Here is a 17,550-nt window from a genome sequence, read left to right as displayed (position 1 = left end):
TAAGTCCAACAACCAGAAGTCCCTTTAGCCTGCCCTTCCCTTCTCTGCACCCCACTCACAGTTGCTGTCCTTGGTTAGTGCAGCCCCAGAGTTCAGAGGGGCATCTGCAGAGTTCACCGCCCACCCTGGGGCTGGGGTAAAGAGGCACCTTTCTCACTCCGCTGTCCAGGCACTCACTCACCACTCCTCGCCACTGCCTGCCCTGCTGGATGCCACATCTTCAGGTCCCACCACTTAATATGGGGAGTTGTCTCCAGGCTTCATCGAGTTTGTCTGATAAAGTGCTGGCAGAGACGATCCATGATGAACGTGGAAAACCCCCAAACCCATAGGCCTACAGGTGTTCAGTGATAAAAACAGCCAAGTGCTCAAAAAGCAGCTCCTTGAAAGGTGACAAAGATCATGGCAGGGATAAATATAAACAGGACAGGGGATTTAGTAGGGTAATTAGAGGGCCATTATTGGGGCAAGGCCAAGACCAGGACTGCCCACCTAGGGAGGGGGAGGGCAGAAGATTACAATAAAGGGGAAACACAATAGAACCGCGGGGCACCCTCCCCGGGATGTGGGGGAGGGAACGAGCGTGGTACAGCTGTGCTTCTGCAGGGTGTAGGCAGCTTCGGCTACATAAACGCACAACTGTAAACCGAAGACTCCAGTCTCCGTGTGTTCCTTGTGCATCTTGCCCCGTGTTGGAAGACATAGGATACCCAAAGGCGTGTCCCGTCTGTTGTGTCCCGAAAGACATACCCCAACCGTGCCATCACAAACAGGAATCCAGAGATAGACCAAGTGGCTGATCGGCTGCTGTTTCGCCATGGACCTTGGTAGTTCAATGGAACATTTATAGTTCAGGAGCTGGTGGGGTTTCTGGAGAAACAGGTAGGTGTAATGTGGGTGGGGAGTCCCGTTTGGCAACTATTTTCCCCCAAAGAATAACTGTTCTTTTGGATAAAAGGAACTAGGAAGATAAAGGGCCATTCCTGGTAACAGGGGTCAACCTGATGAGATTTTAGGGGACCCTAGAGGGATAGGGGCTGGCTTGAGGAGCCCACCCTCTTTGATAAAAGGGGAGTGGAACAAGGGCCATGCCCAAGGGCAGGAACACTTAGGAAGGCAACAAGACACTGGCGAGCTTCGCGGCTGGCCTGCAATTCCGCGCTGGCAGATAAGGTCCTGGGAATCCGAAGGCACCTCTCGATAAAGGAAGGGGGTGGTAGTTCAGGTAGTGGTTATGTAACTATATCCTCTTCTCTTCCTTCCACAAGACCAGTGCGGGACTGTTTGGCGGCTCTTCCATACTTATGTTAATGCAAGCCCCTGTAAGTGGACTCCTCAATGAGCTGGCGCAGTCTGGCGAATCACCAGCCTCCACACAAGGTGTATGACGCACAATGCTTCTCTCTGACAGAGCAGCTCTCACTTGACTGTCCCTGCGCCAGAAAGGCTGGGGCGAGCTCAGCACAACAGTCCCGTGAATGTGGGCTTTCCTCATCCAAAGTTCTGCAGTCACTGCCGTCATCCTTTAGAACCCGCATAACGATGTGATCTCACACATTGAGTGGTTGTTTCATGAGCCAAAAGTGAGGTACCACCATGCTCAGGTGCTCCATGAATGCCAGAATTAATTCTGGGTGTTGGTCTCTTTCCATGCACACAGGCAGGTCAGGATAACTAGATTGGGAGCTGATGATACACTGAACGTTTTCATCCTCATCCCAGCAATATCACGTCAGTGTGCAGTCACTGCGGGCCCACCCTTGGAAGGGGCCAATCACAACCACAGTACTGTTTGTCACCGGGCCCACAAAAGTTAATCCAGCCCTAGCTCTGTCAGGACACGCAGCGTAAGTGTGAACATGCACTACCGATGTTTGGTATACATGCTTTTTTGGTCACGATATGTTTTGTCGACAAAACTCTAGTTAGACAAGGGCCTGATTTGCAAGGTGAAAGGCAAAGGAGTATCTTTCTCCCTCAGACAGTCCGCGTCTGATTTACAGGGCTTGTGACTGTCTCAGGAGCCAGTTTGGAGCCTGCATTTTCATCTGAACTTCTGATGGAAAACCAAGCAACAGGCTGAGCTGCCCCTTTCCAGAAATGGGAGATAGTCAGGAAGCGGGGTGGCTCTCAGTCACTAAACAAAACTCTTTGGCAGCCCTTAATTGGTGCATGGTAGCACAGGTGAGGGACCAGGCATATGGAGTTGTTTAGCTTAGAGTCCTATCCAACAGCCACGCGAAGGTTCTCTTCTTCTGCAACAGAAGATGGTTCCATACAAAGTGCAGCTCCTGCCGTGGTCACTGCTCTGCTTGCCTCCTGTACAGCAGCCAAGACAGAGCTCCTTGGCGTCACCCCCACCACCCCCGCAAACGTTCTCCGTGGGGGAGGAAGCAGGACACAACTGTAAGGGAGAAAATCTAGGTGCCTCTGTCATGGTATAATCCCCACCTAACCTTAGTGTCCAAAAGATGGGTAGCGCATGAATTCCTCAAAATAGCTTAATTACACAGGTTAGTACTTGTAAGTCGCTGCCACCAACCAGGAATTCAGTGCCTGGTACCACCTCTGCTCCCCCAAACCTTGCCGGGGAACCCCAAGACCCAGACCCTCATCGATCTAACACAAGGAGAGTAAACCCTTTCTCCCCACCGTTGGCCTCTCCCAGGCTTCCTCCCTGGGTTACATGGAAGATCCACTGTGATTCAAACTCCTTGAATCCTTTAAAACAGAGAGGAGAAATCCACCTTCCCCGCCTCCTTCTCTCATTCTCCCCCTCCCAGACTCTTCCTGAGAGAGACAGTATCCTGCACAGAGAGATTATTAGCCTTTCTCCTCCCCCTTCCTCCTTCTCTCGCACCAATTCCTGGTGCAATCCAGACCCCGTCCCACTGGGGTCTCACCAGAATAAAAGAAAATAACCACAATCAGGTTCTTAAACAGAAAGCTTTTAATTAAAGAAAGAAAACAGTAAAAATTATCTCTGTAAATTTTAAGATGGAATAGATACAGGGTCTTCAGCTACAGACACTGGGAATACCCTCCCAGCCCTAAGTATTCAACGTACAAATTAAAATCCTTCAAGCAAAATACAAATAAACTCCTTCCAGCCAAATGCCATTGCAATTAAAAGAAAAACAAACATAAGCCTAACTCGCCTTATCTACCCTAGTATCCATATTCTAACTGATAAGAGCCTGTATCGGAGAGATGGAGAGGAAAACCTGGTTGCCGTCTGCGTCATCCTCAGAACCCAGAGTGAAACAACAACCAAAAACTAACAGCACCCCAGAAAACTTCCCTCCCTCCAGATTTGAAAGTGTCCTGTCCCCTGATTGGTCCTCTGGTCAAGTGACAGCCAGGCTCACTGATCTTGTTAACCCTTTACAGGCAAAAGAGACATGAAGTACTTCTGTTCTATTAACTCTTAACTATCCATTTATGACACACGGCCTCACAGACTGTGCCCACTCGTGGCCCTGTGTGGTCTGTGGTGGGTGCCCCTTTCAGTGCGACAGCCCTTCACGGGCATCCACTCTCTCTCAGGGCTAGGCCCCTCCATCTCCTGGAGCCGTACCTCTCTGAGACTTAGCATGTCTGTCTCTTGCCATGGGCCCCCTCAGGTAGTCCACTCGCTCTGGATCCCCGGGGTCTCCACCCCCCAAAGGGGTTGATGCCCCCTGTTCTCTAGACCGGAGCGACTCTCAGTCAGCGTAAAACAGGAAGGTTTATTGAGGGTTGAATACAGCACAGGAAACTCTCAGGGCCTCAGGCCTGGTCTCTCTCAGCACAGCACATCTCAGTCTCCCCTGCATCCAGGTGGGCTCTGCCTGCTCCCCCTCTTCAGCCCAGTGCCCCCCTGCTTCCAGCTGGGCCTCCGATATCCCCAGCCCCAATACCCCCTCTGTCCATTGTCTTCTCTCCAGGTAAACAGGGTTGTAAACAGAGTGGCCTGGGTCTCGTCTCCTCTCAGCCCCCCTCTGGCTGGAACCGGCTGGTCAGGTCACCAGAGTCCTATCTTCGCAGCCCATTTTTCTTGCACTGGCCAGAACCAGCTGTGACACCTGAGCTGGGTCTCCAGGTCATCAGGGCACCAGTTGCCGGGGTCTCCATCCTCCAGGCCATCGCCCGGGGTCCCAAGTTCCCTCTCTGGCCTTCTGTAACAACAAACTCCCTCTCCCTTCACCTCATTAAAGGAGTAAATCCAGGCACACTGAGTCCCACTTTCTCTGCATGCAACCCCCTGGAAAACATGAAAAAAAACAAGAAAACTCCCCACTTTGTCACAGCGTGTCATTCAAATATTACATGCAAAAGGAGACATGCAAAAAATTGCTAGGTCTCGAAAAGACCTGACAGCCTATCAATGTTTTTACAGTCTGGTCCCTGATATCTAAGGGCATATTGTCTATTATGTTTCACCCATTACGAGTTGTGTTAATATTCTCCTGCGTTTGCTCGCTAGGAATGCGTTGTACGTGCTGTTGGACAAAAAGGATATTCGTTAAAATTAAAACCACATGCTCAAATGGCCTCTCAGTATATTGCTGTGAAATAGTTGTATAAAATAGGACCCACTCAAGAATAGTTCTCGAGGGGTCAAAAGGGGACATTTTAGGACTTTAAGTTTCCATTTTATATAATTTAGAATGAAGAATAATGAGATAATAACGTAGCACGTATTAAACGTACCGGTGTATGATTTGATCATATCCTGCCAGCCATCCTTGTTGAATATAGGTCTGTCGCATCTTAGGGGGGGGGTTCCATTCCGCGGTTATCGCGTAAAGCCAAAACCGCGTATAGTCAAAACCCCAAGCCCTTTAAATCCCGCCCACAGCTCCGGCGGTGGGGTCGGGGGGGAGGACATTTAAAGGGCTGGAGAAGCCCTTTAAATGCCCCCCTGGTCCTGCTGCCAGAGCAGCGGGCAGGATTTAAAGGGCTCCCCCCTGCCACCCGGCTGCTGGAGCTGCGGGCGAGATTTAAAGGGCTCCCCCCCGCCACCTGGCCGCTGGAGCTGCGGGCAAGATTTAAAGGGCTCCGCTGGGCTTCCCGCTGTGGTGGGGAGCTCGGAGAAGCCCTTTAAATCCCACACACAGCTTTGGCAGCCAGGCTGGGGCTGGCATTTAAAGGGCCTGAAGCTCCACGGTGGCTAGAGCCTCGGGCCCTTTAGTTCGCCCCAGGGGCTACCACCCACCTCTGCAGCTGGGAGCCCCCTGGGTGATTTAAAGGCCCAGGGACTCCCAGCCACAGCTGGTGCCCCCGGACCTTTAAATCTTGAGGCCACGCCTCTTCTACTTGAGGCCACGCCCCCTCCTGGACTCCAGGCCTTTCAGTGTAAAGCTGAAATCGCGCATGTTAAATGTGCGTAAGTTGCGAGAGACCTGTAGCAGAAGGAACAGCCTAATGGGGCACTGGTAGAGATGCATTAGCCAGAATCTGTCTGAGCTGATTTCAAGTCAGTAACAGACCTCTTAGGGTCACCACTTTGTTGTGGGTTTAGCATTTTAAAATAAGTAAGCGAATGCCGTGAGTGTTTTCTCTTGCATTGCAATTTGATGTTCTTGTTCAAATGTTCTGTGTAAATCAATTCTGTTTTGTGTGCGAATGAGAAACGTGTGTGTTAGAAGGTAAGTGTGAAGGCCATCACCCATCCAGATGTTCCAGGGAGGAACCGAGTACAGACGCAAGGGCACCAGAAAATTACCACACGCCCCTATTAAAATGTCAAAAAAGGGGAAATTAACAACTCTAAAAATAAAACAAGCACCTCTCAATGGGGACAGAATAGCTGTAAACAAAACCATCGTGGGATAACTCCCTAAAAAACTTAATTAACCCCCCCCCCCCCCAAAACCCCAAACAAGCACTCATCAAACAACAATTGATTACAGCTGGATTGTACAAAACTCATTGGTCCCAATGAAGGAAAATCTCTATATAAACAGGGGCCTTGCTGTGAAACTTTGGATTCCTCCTGCCAAGGCTTCCCCGGACCATCGTGCCGCAACTGACAGAACCCGGCTTCTATCTACCCGTGATCAACCTAGCTGGCCACTGGATTGATCCAGACTCTGGACTGCTAACTATAACATCGACTGGCGGGACAGTGTGTGTGTGTGGTGTGATTGAATGCCTATGCTAATTGTTGTATTTCCAGTAAAGACGGCATATTGCCTTTTCCCCTGAAAAAGATCCTGTGTGCTTCTTAGAAGGATAACATGGCCAGGCTGCAGCTCCGACCCCCTCCTTCCCCCAGCCACCGGAGCCGGGCCAGGGAAAGCTGCACTGGCAGCTGTGGGGAGCCTGGGTCCCTCCACTTGTCCTGGGTGGGAGGCCTGAGCAGCCCTCGCCCAGTGTCCATGAACCCTGCCCCCCAGATCTCCTGCCCAGGGCAGGTGGAGGGTCCACACCGCGGATCCTCACAGCTGCCCACGCGGCTTTTACTGTCAGAGCCCTGTGCAGATACAAAATTTGTATTCACATCAACCCTGGTATCACAAAAATGATCCAAGATATTTAGCGGATCCCTATGGATTTGCGGGGCTCTAGAGATGGGTGCACGTTTCCAGCTGGGTAGGGAGTGACTGAGTCAATGAAGCGTCACATGATTGCAAGACGCTGTGATTAGAATCCATACTGACTGTCAGTCCGTTTATATGGTGAAGGCACATGGTCCCCGGTCAATTATTGTGACTTGTTTGTATTATGGTAACAAATAGAAACCAGGGCCCCATTGTGCCAGGCGCTGTACAAAGATCTAAGACAAAGACAGGCCCTCCCAGAAGAGTGTAAGACTATTGGCAATAGGTAGATTCAACAAACAGGCCAAGAAAAAGTGCAAGGAAACAACCGGACGATACTGGTCAGCATGAAAAACTACACACACAACAAACCCACTGCCCCAGCATTGCAGCTAAATGCAGCTGACCAGATTTCAAGGGCAGGATTTTATAGAGGCTTTTAGGCCTTGTCTTCAAAGGCCAGGTGTACTGGGTCCGCTGCTCTAACCTCCTGCCCCGCGGACGCTTTTGTGCTGGTAGAACAGTGACATTCTCCGGCTCAGCTTAACCCCTCTCCCAGGTGACATCAACGAAACTGAAAAAAAGCAATGCTTCTGCCTTAGGTTATACTGAAAAATTTTTGCATGAGGACAAGACTTTCAGCTTCTAAGCTGCAATGGAGCTACAGCCGATTAAGCCCAGCTGGGATCTGGACCCATTGACTCCAATGGAGCTATGGCATTGACCCCAGCTGGGACCTGGCCCCACTGACTCCAATGGAGCTACGGCCGATTGACCCCAGCTGGGATTTGGCCCCATTGACTCCAGTGGAGCTACAGTCGATTGATCCCAGCTGGGTCTGGCCCCATTGACTCCAATGGAGCTACGGTTGATAGACCCCAGCTGGGATCTGACCCCATTGACTCCAGTGGAGCTACGGCCCATTGACCCCAGTTGGGATCTGGCCCCATTGACTCCAATGGAGCTACTGCCCATTGACCCCAGCTGGGATCTGCCCCCACTGACTCCAATGGAGCTACAGCTGATAGACCCCAGCTGGGATCTCACCCCACTGACCCCAATGGAGCTATGGCTGATTGACCCTAGCTGGGGTCTGGCTCCACTCACTCCAATGGAGTGACAGCTGGTTTGCCCCAGTGAGGGGATCTGGTCTATTCATGTTTGTAAGGTGCTCAGATACCGAAGTGATGGAGGAGCCCAGTAAGACTGACCTTGATAGAACCCGATTACTATAATTTTATTTTTGTTGTATGAATGTCCCGAAGGAAGCTGCCTCATTCCTTGTGGGGTAAAACCTCAGGAGTGTTGAGCTGTCGCTGAGCCTGTCTCCTTCATTATGGGCACTTTGACTGGTGTGCAACGACGCCCCAGATGGTTTATGGGGTCTGAACATGTGTTATGTTTATAGGAATCACACAGAATCTTTTAAAGGGGATAAGGCAACATGCTGCGTTTATTGAGAGTACAATTTAAGTATTAAAGTCAGCATATGCTTCCATTCACACACACACACACACACACACTTACCAGTCCTTGGTGTTGCTCGGTCAGTCCCAGTGGCCTGCTGAACCTGCACACAAGGGAGGGGAGCTGGTCAAATGTGTTCGAAGCTCCGATGTTGATGCAGAACGAACCCAAAGTCCCATGGCAATACACCCGTCTTTTAGAGTGATAAGTTCCCAGACAAGTCTACGGAACCTGCTGTGTCACACCGGGGCTGTCAATCACAAGGAATTCAAGGGTTGCTCTTAATTAGTGTTATTTTGAGTTGTTCCTGGAAGGATCCACAGCTGTTTCTTATCTCGTCCCTGTGGCTCAACTCCTTGTCTCGTCCTTGGGGCGTCTGCCTTTGCTTTAGGGCCCTCAATCTGCCATCCGAGTGATTGATCCTAAAGTTAGTGTCTATCGACTCCTCCACTTAGGGTGACCAGATGTTCCGATTTTATAGGGACAGTCCCGATTTCTGGGTCTTTTTCTTATATAGGCTCCTACTACCCCCACCCCCTGTCCTGATTTTTCACACTTGCTGTCTGGTCACCCTACCTCCACTCCCTTCTTGACCATCTGGCCCAGTTGTCCTTTCTCAGTTAATTACCATCCATTCTTCACTCACACCAAAGAGTAAATAAGGCAATTAACGGCCATAAAACTTCTACCCGTCTAAGAACAAATGTTAACACAATCAGCAAAAAATAAACTCAGAACTATTTCTTTGTACTAATTCAAAGCTGGCAAAATGGAGAATAAGGCAAAAGAAGCAAAATTTTACTTGAGACAATTTCTTCCCACTAGGTTTTTGGCCTACACATGCAACTCCTGAATGGAGAAGCACGAATCTTCCCTGCTTGAAGTCCGAGGCTGTATCTTCTAGACAGCAGCAGGCTCAGCCAACGCAACACCAAATCCTAGCTGGCTTTTTCCCTTTCTGCTTCCAGAGCTTTGCTCAGAACCCGCTGGGTGTCGTCAGCTACAGAGGCCAAACACTTCCGTAGCATGAAGGACGTGGTAACCAGCGCCACCCCTCCAGACACCATGGCACCAAATACAGGGAAGTGCTTCCATGAATATTCCGCTACCATCACGGCAGCCCCCACCGAATCCGACAACAGCTTCAGAGCTGTCATAGGGGTCGTTCCCAAAGAAGTCATCACAGCTGTCAGCTCCCACACGGGTTTCCCAACCTGCCGGGCGAGAGCAGAGAGGGCCCTGTCATCCACCCCGAAGCTGCTGTAGTATTGGAAGAGGTGTTTCCTGAAGCTGAAGAAAGTGCACAAGAAAGCGAGGCCTGGGACAGGAATGGCAGCAAGAAGACATGAGAAAAGGGCTGTTTTCCAAATCTTCCCCTTCAGGGAGGCTTTTTTCTCATTGATGATGGACGAAGCGACAGCAGGCAGGCTAAGCAGGAAGGCGTGTCTCTTCAGGTGCTGCGGCTCCGTCTGCAAAGTTTGCTGCAGGAGGGGGAAATCATAGCGGTTGGGTTCCCAGCTGGACACGACAAAAACTTTTGGGTGACCCACTCCTTCAGCTGCTATGCCTCCCCTGCAGTCCTTCCTGATCTGCTCCAGAATCCTCTCCTCATTGTAGCTGGAGGGACGCTGCCTCCTGGAAGCGTCCAGGTCCATGTCGGCTTTGGAGCGCACAAAGTAGAACCTCTTGCCCATTCTCTGGATCTCACGGACCAGCCTGGCGTGTTCGGAACGGAAGCGCTGGGAGCCGACAATAATGAAGAAATCGAATCGGCTCAAATTGAGCTGCTCGCAGTAGGTGTTTAGAGGGAAATAGGATGTCCCCATCCCTGGCATGTCCCAGAGCGTGATGCCTGGAAGGAAGGGATCTGGATAAGCCATCGGCTCCGTCATGGTATCGAGCATCCCAGTTTCAGCGGCGCCTTCTTCACCGGCACGTCGCCCCAACATGGCGTTGATGAGGGAGGACTTCCCGGAGCCTGATTCCCCCGTAACAGCAATGCTGAGGGTGTGGCTGTTAAACGACTGTGGTGTTCTCTGTTGCACAATAGAAATCGCATCTGCCAGGTTCCCATGAAGGATAGCAGTTCTGAACCCATCGAGAGCCATGGTGCTCAGTCTGCGGCAGAGAAGAAGAAACATTTCAGCTCCTAGTCAAGGCTTCCCCTGGAAAATCCTGCGCTGACAGCGCTGTGTCAAGCCCTCAAAAGTTAGGAAAAAGCACATTTATGGTGGCCCATGGAACCTTAACTCTGCCCCTTTGTGTATCCAACCCATGCACTGAATGAGGCAGAGGCAGTGTGGGAAAAACGGAAGTTCTTTGGCTTTAATCATTATTTATTATTTGTAGTATAGTGCGTAGAAACCCTGACCGAGATCGGGACCCCATTGTGCCAGGTGCTGCATATACTCCGACCGATATCAAGGTCCCCATTATGTCACGTGCTGCACAGACCCTGGCTGAGATCAGGGCCTCCATTATTCTGAGCACTGCGCAGACCCAGAGGTGAGAATTTTCACAAGATCTCAGCTCCCATGAACTCTCAGAAATAAGCAGGGACATTTTCAAGCCAGCCCAGCACACTGCTGCTGACGGGGACAATCCATCGCAGTGGACCCCAACCTTTTTGTGGCCAGCAGCCCATTCATGTTTTCAGAAGAGTGTGGCAGGCGCCAACAATTTTTCAAGGCTTATTTTGTATTTGTACATTAAATAATGCGAAAAACATCCTATTTAATTTTACATAATATATGAATCCGTAAGATAATAAAGGTAATTTTACATGTAAAAGGTATTAATTAAATTATTCGACAATTACTCTTTCATCTTACCATGTGAATTTGCTCTTTTTTTAATCTATCTGAAAGAAAAATTGAAGCGTTTTTACAAAATAATTATCATAAACATTCGGTCCATTCTGCAGAGACAGAGAGGTTTTTTTTTTGGCAGCAGTTCTGAGCAGTGCAGAGAGAAGCCTGAGAGAGGCCACGAGAACAGACAACACTGGCGCCCGCAGCACTCTGTCCCCGGCAGGCGCGGGGCCGGGGCTTCTCTCCCCTGCTGGGCACTAGGTGGGCACACATAAATGCCCCGGCGGGCGCCATGGCACCTGGGGGCACCGTGGTGCCTGCGGACCCTGCGTTGGGGAGCACTGATCTATCGTCTGTGAACAGGCAGAGCCATGCGCAGACCCAGCCTTCTCCCTTGGCTGCTCGCTAGCTCAGAGGAGCCGTGGGGAGCCCTGCAGCTGCTCTCCCTCGCCCCAAAGGCCTGGCAGGAAGAGGGGGAGCGCACGGCTTTCTCGGACCCCATCCCAGCTCCACGCACAGGGACAGAGGACACCGGAATTGGAGCCTGGCTATTTCAACTGAAGCCAAGGGAGAGTCTGAGGAACCAGAGCTGGGCACAGGTTTTTCAGCCGCAACTTTTGCAGGTGAAAAATGCAGATTCATGGATTGCAGAGTCGGAAGGGGACTGCCCTGGGGCCCATCTGATCCACCCGCCCACGGGCCACAGGCCAGACACCGTCCCCAGCACGAGTTCCTCTGCAGGGCAGCCGAGCACCTCCCCCTAACACAGCAACACCACGGGGGGAGCGAAGGAGGCTCAGAGGCCGTGTGTTCCCCAGGGACTGACAGGAGAGTGGATGTGCCAATGGACAGAGGGGTTGGAAAACAGCTAAATTGGCAGCACTGCAGCTGACCACTAAGGGCGGAGGGGAATTCGAGGTGTAGGGGCAGTAAAATCCCAAGCAGGGGGAATCTCTTACCTCCCCCCAGGCTGGGCTGATCTCAGGTGGGGTTGATGGTCTCCAGGAAGGGGCAACGATCTGTGGGCACAGCTCACCCCTGTCTCGCCTGCAGTGTCTCAGCTGCTCCCTCACCGTCTGTGGGCTCCTTGCTCCCCCTCTTCCTGCCGGAGCCTCCCCCTTTGCCACCCCCTCCCGCCTGCCTTTGTCTGTGCCCCCCTGCTCTCTCCTGCGGCCCTCGCTCCAGCTCTGTCTCCAGCAGGGGAAAGTGAAAGCAGCAGCTGGCTGAGGAAGCAGGGCAGGGCCTCACCCCAAGCGGGCAGTGGTGGGTAATAGGGGAGGGACAGAGCAGGGCCTAGATACGTGCCCCCCCTCAGCACGTTTCCAGGTGCACACCCAGCCCTAAATGTCACCATGGAATCAAGAGGTGACAGTGTGTGCTTACAAGACACACACACCCCATACCCGGCAGGGGACAGCAGCAGGACTCACTCTCTCTCTCTCTCACACACAAACACACACACACGCTGGTGCATGGCACAGACACGCGGTGCAGAGACCGGACACACTCGGTGCATGGCACAGACACACGGTGCAGAGACCAGACACACTTGGTGCACGGCACAGACACAGAGCACACACACTCGGGGCAGGGCACAGACACACGGTGCAGAGACCAGACACACTCGGTGCACGGCACGGACACACAGTGCAGACTAGCTACGCGGGGTCCATGGCACAGATTCACAGTGCACAGAGCAGACACACTTAGGGCACCGCACAGACATACGGTGCAGAGACCAGACACTCTCAATGCAGGGCACAGACACACAGTGCAGAGACCAGAGACGCTGGGTCTATAGACAGACACACAGTGCAGACCAGATACGCTCAGGGCATGGCGCAGACACACGGTGCAGAGACCAGACACTCTCAATGCAGGGCACAGACACAGAGCACAGAGCACACACACTCAGGGCAGGGAACAGACACACGGTGCACAGACCAGACACACTCGATGTATTGCATAGACACAGTGCACAGAGCACACACACTCAGGGCATGACACACACACTCGGGACATGGCACAGACACACGGTACAGAGACCAGACACACTCAGTGCATAGCACAGACACAGAGCACAGAGCACACACACTCAGGGCATGGCACAGACACACGGTGCACAGACCAGACACACTCGGTGCATTGCACAGACACAGAGCACAGAGCACACACACTCGGGGCATGGCACAGACACATGTTGCAGCGACCAGACACACTCGGTGCATTGCACGGACACAGTGCACAGGGCAAACACACTCGGGACAGGGCACAGAGACACGGTGCACAGACCAGACACACTCGGTGCATTGCACAGACACAGTGCACAGAGCACACACACTCAGGACATGGCACAGACACACAGTGCAGGGACCAGACACACTCGGTGCACGGCACGGACACACAGTGCAGAGACCAGAGACGCTGGGTCTATAGACAGATACACAGTGCAGACCAGATACGCTCAGGGCAGGGCACAGACACATGGCGCAGAGACCAGACATGCTCTGGGCATGGCACAGAAAAACAATGCATAGACCAGGCACACTCAGTGCATTGCACAGACACAGAGCACACAAATTCAGGGCATGGCTCAGACACACTGTGCAGAGACCAGACACACCAGGTGCATTGCACAGACACAGAGCACAGAGCACACACACTAGGGGCATGGCACAGACACACGGTGCAGAGACCAGACACACTCGGTGCATGGCACAGACACAGAGCACAGACACTCGGGGCAGGGCACAGAGACACAGTGCACAGACCAGACACACTCGGTGCATTGCACAGACACAGAGCACAGAGCACACACCCTCAGGGCATGGAACAGACACACGGTGCACAGACCAGACACACTCGATGTATTGCATAGACACAGTGCACAGAGCACACACACTCAGGGCATGACACACACACTCGGGACATGGCACAGACACACGGTACAGAGACCAGACACACTCAGTGCATAGCACAGACACAGAGCACAGAGCACACACACTCAGGGCATGGCACAGACACACGGTGCACAGACCAGACACACTCGGTGCATTGCACAGACACAGAGCACAGAGCACACACACTCGGGGCATGGCACAGACACATGTTGCAGCGACCAGACACACTCGGTGCATTGCACGGACACAGTGCACAGGGCAAACACACTCGGGACAGGGCACAGAGACACGGTGCACAGACCAGACACACTCGGTGCATTGCACAGACACAGTGCACAGAGCACACACACTCAGGACATGGCACAGACACACAGTGCAGGGACCAGACACACTCGGTGCATTGCACAGACACAGAGCACAGAGAACAAAGCACACACACTCGGGGCAGGGCACAGACACATGGTGCACAGACCAGACAAACTCGGTGCATTGCACAGACACAGTGCACAGGGCAAACACACTCGGGGCAGGACCCAGACACATGGAAGAGACATCAGAGATGTTCAGAGCATGGTGCAGGCACACGACACAGAGATGAGAAATGTTGGGCAGAGACACACAGTGCAGAGACCAGACACGCTCAATGCAGAGACACACAGTGCAGAGACCAGAGACGCTCAATGGAGGGCACAGACACACAGTTCACAGATCAGACGTGCTTGGGATATGGCACAGACACACAATGCAGAGACTAACTATGCTCTGGGCTTGACACAGACACACGGTGCAGAGACCAGACATGTTGGGTGCCTGGCACAGACTCACAATGAAGAGAACAGAAACGCTCAGTGCATGGCACAGACACACAGTGCACAGACCAGACACACGCTGCGCAGAAAACAGGTTCCTGCTGTTGCCAGCTCCTACTTGCTCCCCCGTGGAGACAGCTTCCAAGAGGATCCCAGGGAGCCAGAGGTTCGTAGGCCCAGGCAGTATCGCAGGCATGAAATGAGCCATGCTAACCTGAATGACCAGCCAAGAACCAAAGCCGGATTCCTGTGTGAGTGACACAATTGTGGGGCATCGGTATTCACACCACAGCTCTGGCTGCAGCTGGGTTCTCCATAATTAACCAGATGTTCGCCCCTGAAGAGAGAGAGAGACACACACACACACGCACACGCGCACACACACACACAGCCCTCTCTCCTGGGTCTGCCTGTTTGCCCTCCCATGTCTCTTTGTATCTTTGTGGTTTCCTGGCCCTGGCCCAGCTGGGGTCACAAAGTATCATTAAGTTGCCCTGTCACCCCCAGCGGGGGGGAGGGGGGGCTCGCTGCTAGCTCACAGGCCAGGCTGAGCTTGGCTTGCCTTAAAGGGCCGACCAGCCTGTGACACCTCCCACAACGAACCACTCCACTGCACACACAGTGCAAAGAGAGGGTGAGAGGCACCGAATCACACATGTGAGACGTCAGTCACCTCATTTAACACCCAGCAGGAAAGTGAAGAGTCTAGGCTGGTCTGGGAATCACAGAAACCTGCAGCCTGAGTCTCAGGGGAAGAATCTCCCAGTCACGTACTCAGGTTTGTTCTTCAACCATACGACAAAATTAAGGTCCCCACTCCCCTCACACAGGATTTCTCACTGACTTGTGAACTGTTTGTCTTGCTCCCACAGCCCTTGAATTACTGCCCAATAATGAGCTATTCCTGAGCCTTTCACCACAGAGGTTTCGACATACGACTTAACCCCGTGATCCCTCTCTGGGCACAGCACTGCTCCCATTGGAGCTGGTGGGATTTGTCCCACTGACCTCAAAGGCAGGTCAGGTTTGTAGAAATTTTGGTGCCCAGAACCCCCCCCCAGCTCTTCCCCCCCCAAGCTCTGCCCCTCACCTGCCTAAGGCTCTGGGAAGGAGTTTGGGTGGGGAAGAGGGTCTGGGGTGCAGGCTCTGGGATGGAGTTTGGGTGCTGAGTGCAGGCTCTGGGCTGGGGCAGGGGGTCGGTGTGCAGGAGGTAGTGAGGGGTGCAAGCTCTGGGACAGAGTTTGGGTGCAGGCTCTGGGCTGGGGGCATAGAAGGGGGTGAGGGGTGCAGGCTCTGGGAGGGAGTTTGGGGGTGGGAGGAGGTGCAGTCTCTGGAAGGGAGTTTGGGGGCAGGAGGGGGTGTGTGGAAAGGAAGAGGGGGTGCACTCTCTGAGAGGGAGTTTGGGGATAGGAGGAGGTACAGTGGTGAGGGCTGTGGGGCTGAGGGTGTGGGGTTCATGATACAGGAGGGGGTTCAGGGCTGGGACAGAGGATTAGGGTGAAGGGGGATAAGGGCTGGGGCTGAGGGGTTTGAGGTGTTGGAGAGGCTCAGGGCTAGGGTGGAAGGGCAGGGTAAGGGCAGTCTGCACTGCCATTAGTGGTTGGGGGGCACTAGAACCCTGGGGCAGCGCTACTCTGGCAGCACAAGCAGGCATGGGAGAGGCACCACGTGCTGCTTTCTTTCCAGCAAGGATGTGGCAGGGTGGAAGGGGTAGACACGGGGGGTGGGGAGGAGTCGCAGGCGGGGGCCAGGGCTGCTCCAGACACGGCTGGGGTGGGGTGGGGAGACCCAGCTCCAAATATCGACGGAGCTGAGCCCCTGGCCCTGAATATTCCTGCAGCCCGGACACCACAAAAGAATATAACTCGCCACCTATGCTCAGAGGATCAGGATTCCCCCTTTCACAGGGGGAAAGTGACTTGCTCAAGATTGCACAACAACTATAGACATCGAGCTCATAACAGCAGCCAGGACTCCTGGCTCCCAGAGCCCAGCTCTAAGTTCAGATTTTATTACTTAATGAAGCCGCAGCCACATGCAATGCACAGTCACTGCTGTTCCACTTACAAAACACACTCTGTGCAGTACTCAAATTGGCCAGCGGGTGTCACTGCTGTGCTAGTGAAGGAAACGTTACCCAGACTGTCCACCAGGTGTCACTGTTGCACCATCAGAATTATCCGCTGCCCCACCTTCTGCGGAAGGGCAGCCAATCAGAGCTGCTGCAGGTGACAGGCAGCTCTTTCTCCCTCCCCTCAGGAGGCAGAGGAGTGTTTGGGTAAGGGAGGGGGAGAGGGGAGAAGACCCCCCCAGAGCTGCAGGAGGAGCAGCAGTGGGACTTGGGGGGCAGAGCTGATGTGGGGCTGGGGGTGTGCAATTTATGGCTGGTCTGGGGGAGGGGCAGATGTGGGGCTGGGCAGGGGGCACAAAAGTAATTAATTATAACATGGGGGTCTGGGGAGCAGCTAGAAGCTCCTTTCTACCCAGCAGCCAAGAGAGCCAGAGTCACCTGCTCTGTGCGTCTGGGAGAGCCGGGCACAGTCATTGTCTCTGACACACACAGCGGGGCAGGGGGAGTTCAGAAACCAAAACACCAAAACCCTCAGTATCAACTTTTCAAAAATATCTCATGATTTTGGGCCAAACTTGTGGGTTTTGGGGGAAAAAAATCTCATGATTTTTTGGGTCTGATTTGCAATTTCTGAACATTGGGGGCTGGTATCCTGCTCCCAGCACCTGGCATCCCCACACTGCAGCTGTCACAGGCTGGTCACAAGGATTGGTAGCGACACATGAGATGGTGTCTCCAGCGCAGGCCCAGCGCCCCCAATGCCAGGCCCTGTGAGCTGGTTCCCGGGATAGACGAGGAGCCACCGGCTTTGGGGCAGTCCTGGTTCAGTCCGTCCTACTGACTGACTCCTTCCCACAAGGCAGTGCTCTGCACATGGGAATTACTCAACAGCCCCTGCTCCCAGTGATGGTGCTGGGCTCTCAGGGATACGTTCGTCCAGAGTCCCAGAACGCACTGGTTGTCGGGGTC

At 53.1% G+C, this 17,550-nt stretch overlaps 1 protein-coding gene across 4 annotated transcripts; it reads right to left on the bottom strand.

The window, feature by feature from the left end:
* Nucleotides 1-7,947: 7,947 nt before the first annotated feature.
* LOC116833692 (interferon-inducible GTPase 5-like) lies at nucleotides 7,948-14,711 on the bottom strand. 4 transcript variants are annotated; one of them, XM_075071165.1, is made up of 3 exons: nucleotides 11,761-11,811; nucleotides 10,823-10,851; nucleotides 7,948-10,109 (listed from the first exon to the last, which is right to left on the bottom strand). In XM_075071165.1, the coding sequence occupies exon 3, from the start codon at nucleotides 10,097-10,099 to the stop codon at nucleotides 8,930-8,932; it is 1,170 nt and encodes a 389-aa protein (XP_074927266.1). In that variant the 5' UTR covers nucleotides 10,100-10,109; nucleotides 10,823-10,851; nucleotides 11,761-11,811; the 3' UTR covers nucleotides 7,948-8,929. The 4 variants fall into 4 exon arrangements, with proteins under 4 accessions (XP_074927266.1, XP_074927267.1, XP_074927265.1 ...); XM_075071166.1 differs by lacking the exons at nucleotides 10,823-10,851; nucleotides 11,761-11,811 and adding an exon at nucleotides 14,629-14,711; XM_075071164.1 differs by lacking the exon at nucleotides 10,823-10,851 and having other exon boundaries at nucleotides 11,761-12,028.
* Between the last annotated feature and the right edge of the window lie 2,839 nt (nucleotides 14,712-17,550).

Source organism: Chelonoidis abingdonii, chromosome 11 (genome assembly GCF_003597395.2).
Source record: "Chelonoidis abingdonii isolate Lonesome George chromosome 11, CheloAbing_2.0, whole genome shotgun sequence".
In the NCBI taxonomy this organism is placed as follows: Eukaryota; Metazoa; Chordata; order Testudines; family Testudinidae; genus Chelonoidis; species Chelonoidis abingdonii.
This window is presented reverse-complemented; position numbering and strand designations above follow the sequence as displayed.

Bases quoted from the DNA above. Each gene is read 5' to 3' on its own strand.
- LOC116833692 (XM_075071166.1), bottom strand. From the start codon at position 10,099: ATGGCTCTCGATGGGTTCAGAACTGCTATCCTTCATGGGAACCTGGCA.